The sequence below is a fragment of the Schistocerca serialis genome, chromosome 1, assembly GCF_023864345.2.
Source record: "Schistocerca serialis cubense isolate TAMUIC-IGC-003099 chromosome 1, iqSchSeri2.2, whole genome shotgun sequence".
Classification (NCBI taxonomy): domain Eukaryota; kingdom Metazoa; phylum Arthropoda; class Insecta; order Orthoptera; family Acrididae; genus Schistocerca; species Schistocerca serialis.
Window position 1 is genome coordinate 1,248,686,309 of NC_064638.1, and position 12,633 is coordinate 1,248,698,941.

The following is a 12,633-nucleotide window of genomic DNA, read 5'->3' on the forward strand; positions in this document are numbered from 1 at the left end:
AAACCTCCTGCTGCGTCACTTCAGAGAACAAAAAATTATGTCTGTCATGCCTAAAACCCAAATTACAATTTTCCATCATTTGAGCAGCAGTTTCCGTGGGTTTAATGATATTTTTCTGAGTATCCCTAAATGACTGTATACAGAAATTGTTAAAATCATTTTCTGAGACAGCTACCTCTTTTGGTTTGTTATTTTTGACGACTGAGTTTATTATATTCCAAGCTTTTTACATTTATTTTTTGATGCCTCGATACATATAGCGTTATGTTGTTTTTTTGCTTCAATAATAGCTGCCCTATATTGCCTTTGCTATGGTATAGTCTTAAATAAAATTTACAGGTATTCAACTACCGTTTAAAAGGAATAATAATTGTAACAAGTATAGTACTGTTGGAGAAAACATGCTTTTGGCTCAGAAAGGTGACAATTCCGCACCTCAAATGAGGGATACTGGTACCAATTTCTAGTGCATGCGGTAGATGTCGGTAGACTCTTAGACCATCGTCTATGAGTAGACTTGTACGTGGCAAAGACAAACAAACTAAACATCTTTGAAATACGGGAACATGTCTGCAACGGCGTGAATGTTGTTGTTGTTTGTGTGAGAGGTTATGTGTAGTGCGTAATTGCTGTTGTTGTTTTCGTTTTTCTATTAGGATGGAAGAAGAGGGTGATCATGGCCGCAATTTTCATGAGATGGAGTTGGATGATCGTATACTTAAGGTATCAAAACTGTAAATCGGTTAGTCGTTCTGACGTATTTCTTTCGTCATGCATGCAATAGGTACTTTTCGTTCTCATGAGAAAATTCCTCATTGGATAAGTTTGACATTTAGTTATCTTAACTGTAACTTAAGTGCTAGTTCAATTGCGTTCGTGTTATGTGTTTTATAATGAATTCCTTGTCCCCCAGCGGATGTGGTTGTGTGACCATTAATGAGAACGACTTACCGTATTTTCAGGCAATAGCAAAACAAGGATGGGAGAAACCTACACTTATTCAGGAAAAAGCTATTCCTCTGCTACTGGAGGGTAAAGATGTCCTGATTAGAGCGCGAACAGGATCCGGAAAAACCGGTGCGTTTGCTATACCAGCAATACAGAAAATACTTAATTCCAAACTGGTGAGCTGCAAAACTGAACAATCTTTTCTTTTTTTATATTTATTTTTGCTTCCGAATTGGCTGTCAGGACTGTTTTCAAATAAATAGTTTAAATTAGATTTACTTTCATTCCAATTGACCCTTAGTGAGGAGGTCCTCCAGGATGTAGAACATGTCAGAAAAACAATAATCCATGACAAATACTTAAAACTAAAGCAAATAAGCTAATGTACCTTCCACAGGCACCAAGTGGAATGATTGTCATTTTTTTTAATGAACCCTAAATGAAAGGATCATTTTACAACACTCATTACTGAGATCGCATAATGCACTGAATTTAAAATTAATTATTTTTAAGGTCGTAAACATATAATAGAACTACAATCCTTTTTTACAATGAACACATTACTGCACTGAAAAAAAGTTGGTTCTACTGAGAAATTCATCAATGGAGTAGAAAGAGTTGGCCACCAATAAATCCCTTAGGCCTCTCTTAAACTGACTTTCGTTAGTTGTTAAGCTTTTTATGGCTGCTGGCAAGTTATTGAAAATGTGTGTTTCTGACTAATGCATTCCTTTTGTACCAGGGTATGTGACTTTCAATCCTTGTGAAGATTATTTGTATTTCTAGTATTGGCTCCATGAACTGAGCTGTTGGTTTGAAAAACTGATATTTTTGATGACAGATGTCATTAAGGAATAAATATGTTGGGAAGCAATAGTTAGTATCCCTAGTTCCGTAAACAGGCCTTTGCAGGATGTTCTTGAGTTCGCCCTGCATGTAACTCTTATTGCACGTTTTTATGTCTGGAAAACTTTAGCTTGGCTTGATGAATTACCCCAAAAATTAATCTCATATGACATTATGGAGTGAAAGTAAGCATAGTATGCCAGATTTTTTATTTGTGTCTGACAGAATTCACATTGCAAAGAGAGATTCGTTTAGATGCTTCAGCAGTTCTGTGGAGTACTCCTCCCAGTTGAATTTATTATCAAGCTGTAATCCAAAGAATTTAACACTGTCCACTTCTTTTTTTGTGCTTGTCATCATATGTTAGACATGTACTCATGGCACACCCCTTACAATTCTGAACTGCATGTAGTGTAAGATTTTGTCGGAAATACGGAAGCGTCCGATCCCGCCCGTCTGCTTTGACCCATGACGTCACAAATATGGCGGAAACACACACACACACACACACACACACACACTTTCCACAAGAAGCCTAATGACACTAACGGGACAAGCGCGGGAAATGGGGTGTTTTGGGTGGGGGGGGTAAACTAAATATAAACAAATTTATACGCCTTGCATAGCTACAACGTGTAAGTGAAGACAGCCATGCATGAATACCCACCCACCTCCCCAGGGGTCGTAACCCCTGCAACCCATAGAAGATAAAGATGCTTCAGCAGCTGATTAGTGTTTTTTGTCTTTAAAAAAAAAAAAAAATCTCACGGGATAGAACGAACAGATCAGAAAGATAAATATAATAAACTAAAACAGAAATTGGAGGAAACAGATAATTAAAATAAGTAATAAGTGTTTTTAAATTTAAAAAAAAAAAATCTCACGAGATAGAACGAACAGATCAGAGAAGTAAATAAAATAAAACAGAACTGGAGACAGCCACACTCAAACCAAACTCCGCGCCGTCATGACGTCACACACAACACCCTTACGTCACGGGTCAAAGCCGACGCGTGGGATCGGACGCTTCTGTCAACCCGATTTTGTCTTTTGTAATTTAGGTAATAATCCTCTTTATGTGAAAATTATTGTACAGTTAATGAAAACCTGATTTCACTAGGTTCTTAACTGGTGTGCGTTATTAAATTGTGGTTTGTTATATGTAGTGTGATCTCTTGATTAAAGCGTGATATTGTTTGTAATTTTCAGGTTGCCCGGGAGCAGGCTGTTAAATGCCTCATACTTGCACCTAGTAAAGAACTATGCCACCAGATTTATACAAATATTCTTCAGTTGACGATTAAATGCTCAAGAGAGGTGACGTGTGTTGATATTTCAGCACCAGTAAGTAATGAATTATTTCCTTTGGTTTTGTTATAGGCTTGTATACATAATTATTATTGTTGTTGCTGTTGTTGACACACTAATCTGGCTTAGCACTTAAACATTATTTTATCTTTCTTATAGGTTGACTTGTCTGCCCAGCAGTCACTTTTAACAGAGAGGCCTGATATTGTAGTGGCTACACCCTCAAGAGCTCTTGCTCATTTAAAAGCTGGTAACATAGATTTGAAGAAGTCTCTTGAAGTGTTGGTAATTGATGAAGCTGATCTTGTGTTTTCTTTTGGTTATGAAGATGAATTGAAGCAAATATTCAGGTGAATCAGATATATAAACACAATTTTTTTAATAGCGATCATTGAACCAGACAATAGTGGGTAGATTACATAGATGAAAACCTTTAATTCTTCCTCGTAGCTGCTGATGAGTATTGAGAAACAGTGTACAGACAACATTTCACAATAGTAATGTGTATATTTTACAGATTATATGAATCTTTCGCAAGAGAAATCTGTTTTTGTGATTATTATTATTATCATTATCAGCATCATCATAATTGTTGTTATTATTATCATAATATTATGTCCAGATAGCCTCATAAGATTTCTACCCTTGAGCACAAGTTAATAGAAAAAGTGACTGAAATGAAATGTTATGCAACCCTCACAAAGACTGTTCCATTACCACAAGAGGTGTTGGAGAGGGCTCAAGTTCGTGGAAGGAAACATGCTGACTTTTTGTGTTTGTGTGTGTGTGTGTAACAACGAAAACAAAATGACCAATTATTGACAAAATTGTGTAATTGTATAGATAAAAAAAAATCTACTCACCAAGTGGTGGCAGAACATTCTGCTATCGCTTTGTGAGTAGATTTTTTTATCTATTCAATTACATAATTATATTTATACACGCAGCTTTTTCGACATTACAGAAGCAACTGATTCCATCCGTCTGCTTTGATTCGACGCCATCAGTATGATGAAAATGGCTACTTCCAACATATACAAAATGATTACAATGATGTCACTACATACACATGCCAACAAACATGAACAAAATTAAAAAGACACTATAACATCTCACTCCAAAAATAAAATGAAACTAACGAGACAACTGCGGGAAATTGGGGGTTTAGGGTGGGGACAAGCTAAATATAAATAATAAAAAAACACTGGACCATCCCAAGACAAATGCTGTAAAAAAAAATTAAATTACAGCATCTGAACTTGAAACCACATTGGCACAATGATACCCAAAACTCAATACCACATCTATCACCAGAGGGCACCATCAAATAGAACACGAGATGTACAAACACAACCAACTCAAAACCTCCACGCCATATTGACATCGCACACCACATCACACCACCATTATGTCATGGGTTGAAGCAAGAGGTGTGTAATGGGGACTTCCATTGACCCACTTTTCCTCCACTTTGTGTGTTATTAACAACTAAAAAAATAAAAAAAAAAAAAACACCTGCACGCACCTCTGCACATGTATTGTTGAAACAGTCCTAGGTGTAGGTTACACTGGAAGTAGGCGGCTTGGTTGCGAGTTCATGAAACTAATAAATCTGATTATAAAATCTTGGGTTTAGTGACAAACTAATTTGTATGTATGGCTTATGGCTTATTAGTTATTAGCCATGCAGCTGATTCATCAGCCGCTGTTTACTTGTGCGGGTGCCCCCCCCCCCCCCCCCTCCTTTGTAATACATCTTCCAAAAGATTATTATGATGGTCATGGATATTGGGATGTGCATTTTATATCATTTCTCTTGATGAATTATAATCTAGATTTCTTGGTGTCACTCAACAAAGGTTTTCTTTCAGATTCTTGCCACGTATTTACCAGGCAACACTTGCAAGTGCAACATTGTCAGAAGATGTATTGAGTTTGAAGAAACTTGTGTTGCATAATGCAGTTACATTAAAGTTGGAAGAATCAGAACTAGCGCCAGCAACACAACTGTCACATTATCATTTGGCGGCTGAAGAGGAAGATAAGGCAGCAATTTTATATGCGCTACTGAAGCTACATCTTATCCGTGGCAAGACTGTCATATTTGTTAACTCTGTGGATCGTTGTTACAGGTCAGGAAATATATTTTGGAAAATCCCGACAATAATTACATGTATTTCTGTTCATTGTTTGCATGTCACATGATACAAAAATGGAACAAGTCATTTACCTACAGTTTAAAATGATTTTTGTCCAGAGTTTTCAATTTGGTTAGAATTAGCTTTGTTGTTTCTCTGCAGACTGTCATTGCACAAGTCAATAAAATGTTTTTTACAACTTAATTGATACTTTTGCAACAGGAACCTAGTTTATGAAGACTTCTAGTTCATTACTTTGGTCCCCCTGCGGATCCGGGGGTAAGAATAGGCCCGCGGTACTCCTGCCTGTTGTAAGAGGCGACTAAAAGGAGTTTCAGAATTTTTGGCCTTATGTGATGGTCTCCTGTCAGGTTTGATGCCCGTATCTCAAAATTCTTCCGAAGAGTGAGCCGATTGGGGAAGGGTGCCTTACTTGGTGCATTGTGTCCATCTTGCGGTCAGACCTTTCGCCAGCTTATTCGTTGTTGCATTGCAGTCCTGCCCGCTCTCCATCTCTTGGGCATGGATACGTTCCTGCATGCACTTTCCGCCGTGTGATATGCAGTGCCACTTTCTGCACTGACGGTGGCCATGGACTACATTTCACCTAAAATCCAGCACGGTAGCAAGTCCGTTGTGGTGGGGCCGCCATTTACCCTGTTGGTTGTAGCCCCCTGACAACACAGGGATCGCTCTACTGATGCCCGCGCCGTTAACTCCCCACGTATGCCAAGGAGTAGATGCCCATCTCCCTGGGGCATCAGGCCTCCCAGCAATGGCCACCCTGCCAGGTGGCCTTTGCTGTGGCTGGGTGGCGCCCGTGGGGAGGGCCCTTGGTCGGAGTAGGTGGCATCAGGGTGGATGACACACAATGAAGCGGGGCACATCTTTTCTTGCTGGTGGCCAGCCACCAGCAGTCTCTAAGCACTCAAAAGCTCACTTTAAGGCTAATGTGTATGACCCCAAATCGTTCCCCTGCCTGGCCACACCATGGGAGGAACGAAAGGCTATGAATGACAGTGGAAGGTATTTGTCCCGGTATCTCATCTGTACCAGAGCTGACAGGAATCCTTTGTGTCCGTGAAGCCTCAGTTCCTTGTAGAACATTTAGAGGACAAGTTCAGGGAGTTGGAGGGCTTGTCCAAAATGCGGTCAGGGTCAGTCTTAATAAAAACAGCATCCTCTGCCCAGTCATGAGCCTTGCTCGCTTGTACAAAGCTGGGGGATGTTTCTGTTACTATCACCCCACATAAAAAAAATTATGGTCCAGGGCATTATTTTCCACAGAGATCTTCTTTTACAGTCCGATGGCGAGGTGCGCGCCAACTTAGGGCGACGAGGTGTCCATTTCGTCTGGTGCGTCCACCGGGGTCCGAGGGATCATCAAGTTGCCACCGGTGCCTTCATCTTGACCTTTGAGGGTGACAAATTACCTGAGAAGGTCAAGGTGATGGTCTACCGTTGTGATGTCAAGCCATATATCCCTCCCCCGGTGCGGTGCTTCAAGTGTTGGAAGTTCGACCATATGTCTTCTCACTGTGTTTCCAGCCTCATGTCGCGATTGTGGTCGACCATCCCATCTTGATACTCCATGTGCCTCGCCTCCCATCTGTGTCAACTGCAGAGAGCACCACCCCCCTTGCTCGCCGCACTGGAAGATTCTACAGAAGGAACGGAAAATAATGGAGTACAAGACCCTGGATCGCCTGATCTACACTGAGCCTAAGCAGAAATTTGAATGGCTTCATCCTGTGCGCATGATGTCATCTTATGCCGCCACTGTCACTCCTGCTCCAGTTACATCAGCTGCACCACATACAGTTAGCTCTCAGAGCCAGAGGACCTCACCTGCCCCCTTGATGGTGGGGGGCACTTCACTCCCTGTTGCTCCTGCTCCGTCTACTTCAGGAGCCACACCCTTCCCCAACCATCGGGGACATCAGTTCCCCCTTCCCAGCTGGAGAGGATGACACGCGTAAAGCTGAAATACTAAACACCTTTTTCCAAAGCTGTTTCACAGAGGAAGACCGCACTGCAGTTCCTTCTCTAAATACTCGCACAAATGAAAAAAATGGCTGACATCGAAATAAGTGTCCAAGGAATAGAAAAGCAACTGGAATCACTCAACAGAGGAAAGTCCACTGGACCTGACAGGATACCAATTTGATTCTGCACAGAGTTCGCGGAAGAACTTGCCCCCCTTCTAACAGCTGTGTACCGCAAGTCTCTAGAGGAACGGAAGGTTCCAAATGATTGGAAAAGAGCACAGGTAGTCCCAGTCTTCAAGAAGAGTCGTCGAGCAGATGCGCAAAACTATAGACCTATATCTCTGACGTCGATCTGTTGTAGAATTTTAGAACATGTTTTTTGCTCGAGTATCATGTCGTTTTTGGAAACCCAGAATCTACTATGTAGGAATCAACATGGATTCCGGAAACAGCGATCGTGTGAGACCCAATTCACTTTATTTGTTCATGAGACCCAGAAAATATTAGATACAGGCTCCCAGGTAGATGCTATTTTTCTTGACTTCTGGAAGGCGTTTGATACAGTTCCGCACTGTCGCCTGATAAACAAAGTAAGAGCCTACGAAATATCAGACCAGCTGTGTGGCTGCATTGAAGAGTTTTTAGCAAACAGAACACAGCATGTTGTTATCAATGGAGAGACGTCTACAGACATTAAAGTAACCTCTGGCGTGCCACAGGGGAGTGTTATGGGACCATTGCTTTTCACAATATATATATAAATGACCTTGTAAATAGTGTCGGAAGTTCCATGTGGCTTTTCGTGGATGGTGCTGTAGTATACAGAGAAGTTGCAGCATTAGAAAATTGTAGGGAAATGCAGGAAGATCTGCAGCAGATAGGCACTTGGTGCAGGGAGTGGCAACTGACCCTTAACATAGACAAATGTAATGTATTGCGAATACATAGAAAGAAGGATCCTTTTATTGTATGATTATATGATAGAGGAACAAACACTGGTAGCAATTACTTCTGTAAAATATCTGGGAGTATGCGTGCGGAACGATTTGAAGTGGAATGATCATATAAAATTAATTGTTGGTAAGGCGGGTACCAGGTTGAGATTCATTGGGAGAGTCCTTAGAAAATGTAGTCCATCAACAAAGGAGGTGGCTTACAAAACACTCGTTCAACCTGTACTTGAGTATTGCTCATTAGTGTGGGATCCGTACCAGATCGGGTTTACGGAGGAGATAGAGAAGATCCAAAGAAGAGGGGCGCATTTCGTCACAGGGTTATTTGGTAACCATGATAGCATTATGGAGATGTTTAACAAACTCAAGTGGCAGACTGCAAGAGAGGCGCTCTGCATCGCGGTGTAGCTTGCTCGCTAGGTTTCGAGAGGGTGCGTTTCTGGATGAGGTATCGAATATATTGCTTCCCCCTACTTATACCCCCCGAGGAGATCATGAATGTAAAATTAGAGAGATTAGAGCGCGCACGGAGGCTTTCAGACAGTCGTTCTTCCCGCGAACCATACGCGACTGGAACAGGAAAGGGAGGTAATGATAGTGGCACGTAAAGTGCCCTCTGCCACACACCGTTGGGTGGCTTGCGGAGTATAAATGTAGATGTAGATGTAGATCCTCCAGTGGAACTTCAGCGGTTTCTTCCACCATCTCGCTGAGCTCCCACAACTTCTCAGCCTTCACACTTTCCTCTGTATTGCTCTACAAGAAACTTGGTTTCCGGCAATATGAACCCCCACCCTCCATGGCTATCGGGGTTATTATAGGAACTGGGCAGCTTATGAAAGGGTATCTGGTGGCATCTGCATTTATGTCCTTCACAGCTAGTCTGTCCCTTTACAAACACCTTTCGAGGCTGTTGCTGTTAGGGTGTGGACACCACAGGCTGTTACTGTCTGCAGTCTTTATCTTCCACCGGATGGTGATGTCCCACAGCATGTCCTGGCTGCACTGATAGCCCAATTGCCGCCACCTTTCCTGTTAGTGGGCGACTTCAACGCCCATAACCCTCTGTGGGGTGGGTCAGTGGCAACAGGTTGAGGCGCCACTGTTGAGCATGTATTGAGGCAACTCGACCTTCCCATTTTAAATGATGGTGCCTTCACACATTTCAGTGTGGCGCATGGCACGTACTCAGCCATTAACCTTTCGGTCTGCAGCCCTAGCCTCTTACCATCTGTCCGACGGAATGTGCATGACGACCTGTGTGGTAGTGACCACTTGCCAATCTTTCTGTTACTGCCACAGCGTCACTCTTCTCGGCGCCCTTGCAGATGGGCTATGGATAAGGCTGACTGGGACTTTTTCTCCTCCATGGCCGCTATTGCGCCTCGTCCTAATTAAGCCATTGTTGCGGTGGTTCACTTGATCACCACCGGCATCGTTACTGCCGCAGAATCTGCCATTCCCCGTTCTTCTGGGTCCCCTCGGCAGAGGACTGTGCCTTGGTGGTCGCCTGAGATCGCTGAGGCGATTAAAGATCGCTGGCAGGCGCTCCAGCGTCACAAGCGACATCCTTCAATAGAACACCTCATTGCCTTTAAACAGCTACGTTTGCGTACTCGCCGCCTTATTCGCCAACGCAAGCAGAAGTGCTGGGAACGGTATGTCTCCACCATTGGGCTCCATATATCTCCATTACAGGTTTGGGCCAAGATTAGCCGCCTCTATGGCTATCGGACCCCTGTCATCATCCCTGCACTCTCACTGAATGGAGCAGTTTGTACTGACTCCGACATAATTGTAAACCGCTTGGCAGCCCATTTTGCTCCGAGTTCCGCTTCTGCGAATTACCCACTGGCCTTCCGCTCCATTAAAGAGCGGTTGGAACATCGGAGCCTTTCATTTCACACCCACCATACTGAATCCTACAGTGTTCCATTCAGTGAGTGGGAATTTCACAGTGCCGTCGCCGCTTGCCCTGATACAGCTCCCGGGCCAGATCGCATCCACTGTCAGATGCTAAAACATGTCTCAGTGGACTGCCAGCGGCGCCTCCTCGACCTTTACAACCGTATCTGGGTCGAGGGTGAGTTTCCATCGCAATGGCGGGAAAGCATTGTTATCCCCATTTTGAAACCTGCCAAGAACCCATTGGAGGTGGACAGCTACCGCCCCATTAGCCTCACCAACGTTCTTCTCAAGTTGCTCGAACGCATGGTGAACCGGCGGTTGAGCTGGGTACTCGAGTCTCGGGGACTTCTGGCTCCGTCTCGTGGTGGGTTCCGTAAAGGCCACTCTGCCGCCGACAATCTGGTGAGCCTGGAGTCAGCCATCCGTATGGCCTTTGCCCGCTGTCAGCACCTCGTTGCTGTCTTTTTTGACATGCGGAAGGCGTACGATATGACGTGGCGCCATCACATCCTCTCTGTGCTTCATGGTCGGAGTCTTCGGGGTCCACTGCCGATTTTCCTACGAAATTTTCTGTCGCATCGCACCTTCCGCGTGCAAGTCGCACCTCCCATAGTTCCTCCCGAGTTCAGGAAAATGGGGTAGCACAGGGTTTTGTCCTGAGTGTCTGCCAGTTTTTAATTGCAATTAACGGGCTCAATGTGGCGGTGGGAACGTCTGTCTCAGCTTCCTTGTATGCTGGCGACTTCTGCCTCTACTATAGCTCCATTGGCATTGCAGCTGCTGAACTCAGCTGCAGGGCACTATCTGCAAGGCGCAGTCTAGGGCTGTAGCGCATGGCTTCCAGTTTTCGGCTGCCAAGACCTGCGTTATGCATTTCTGCCGGCGACGAACAGTTCACCCTGAGCTGCAGCTTTATCTTGCCGGTGAACTTCTTGCTGTGGTGGAGACACATCGGTTTTTGGGTGTGGTTTTTGATGCACGGTTGACTTGGCTCCCACATATTCGGCAGCTTAAAAAGATGTGTTGGCAGCATCTTAATGCTCTGCAATGCTTGAGCTGGGGAGCCGACCGATCTACCCTCTTATGGCTCTACCAGGTGTTAATTCAGTCCCGTCTGGATTATGGGAGCCTGGCTTATGGTTCAGCATCCCCTTCTGCGTTGCTGGTGCTGGACCCAACCCTTCACAGCAGGACCCGACTTGCCACTGGTGCTTTCCGGACAAGCCCTGTGGACAGCATACTTGTGGAGATAGGTGTCCCTCCACTGCAGTTATGGCATCAACATTTACTGGCCACTTATGCTACGCATGTTTGTAGCTTGCCCGGGCATCCTAACTGTCGTCTTCTGTTCCCACAGTCGGTCATCCATCTCCCAGAACGTCGGCCCCGGTCGGGTTGTGCGATCGCGGTCCGCATCAGAGAGCTACTCTCCGGGCTTGGGGTTTTCCCTCTTCCACCTCCTTTCCGGGCCCCTCTGCGTACACCCCAATGGTGTGTGCCTCGCCCTTGCCTTTGGCTCGAATTGGCACAGGGTCCAAAGGACTCAGTCCCTCTGGAGGCCTTCCGCCACCGCTTTCTTTCCATCCTTGCCATGTATCAGGGCTCTGGCGTTGTTTGCACTGACGGTTCGATGGTTGCTGGTCATGTCGGTTATGCTCTGACTCTAGGGGACCACTACGAACAACATTCATTGCTGGCTGGCTGCAGCGTTTTCACTGCTGAGCTGATCGCCATCTTTCCTGCCCTAGAGTATATCCGCTCCTGCTCAGGTGAGTCCTTCGTTATCTGTAGCAACTCCCTGATCAGTTTACGAGCTATTGACCAGTGTTTCCCTCACTCTCGTCTGGTGATGGCGGTCCAGGAGTCCCTCCATGCTCTTGCCAGTTGCGGCCGCTCTGTGGTCTTTTGTGGACCCCAGGCCATGTTGGGATACCCGGCAATGAACATGCAGACCGCCTGGCCAAACAGGCCACCAGTGAACCAACTCTGGAGGTAGGCCTCCCGGAGACTGATTTGCGGGCAGTCTTACGCTGCGCAGTTCTCTCGCTTTGGGATGCTGAATGGTGCGATCTGACCACACCTAATAATGTGCGTGCTGTCAAGGAGACGATGGCTGTGTGGCGGTCATCCAAGCGAGCCATTCACGGGCACTCAGTCGTCCTTTGTCGGCTCCGCATTGGACACACCCGGCTGACGCATAGATGATTACTGAGCTGTGGGGACCCGCCTCTCTGTCGCTGTGGGGCGATTTTGACAGTGGTGCACATTTTATTGGCCTGTCCGCTTTTAGCTGTGCTCAGGCAGACGTTTGCGCTGCCTGATACGCTCCCTGCCCTTTTAACAGATGATGCTGCCATGGCAGGCTTAGTTTTGCGTTTTATTTGGGAAGGGGGCTTTTATTGCTTGCTCTAAGTGTTTGTCTTTATTTTGTCTTGTGTCTGGCCTTTGGCCTACGGTTTTAGACTGAGTTTTTAATATGTTTCTCGGTGGTTGGCTTTTCCTTTTTTTCTCTCTAGTCGGCCAACCACTGTCACACACTGTATG

General features: G+C 44.9%; 1 protein-coding gene across 3 annotated transcripts in view; it reads left to right on the top strand.

The window, feature by feature from the left end:
• Window positions 1-444: 444 nt before the first annotated feature.
• LOC126419314 (probable ATP-dependent RNA helicase DDX56) overlaps window positions 445-12,633 on the top strand; it is a 113,070-nt gene continuing 100,881 nt past the window's right edge. Inside the window, exons 1-5 of one of the 3 annotated variants that reach the window (XM_050086505.1) lie at window positions 445-742; window positions 963-1,124; window positions 3,004-3,138; window positions 3,262-3,452; window positions 4,974-5,234. In XM_050086505.1, coding sequence (XP_049942462.1) covers window positions 677-742; window positions 963-1,124; window positions 3,004-3,138; window positions 3,262-3,452; window positions 4,974-5,234 — 815 coding nt within the window. In that variant the 5' untranslated portion in view covers window positions 445-676. The remainder of the gene's footprint in view (window positions 743-962; window positions 1,125-3,003; window positions 3,139-3,261; window positions 3,453-4,973; window positions 5,235-12,633) is intronic. The other 2 variants (XM_050086498.1, XM_050086513.1) reach the window with 2 other exon arrangements.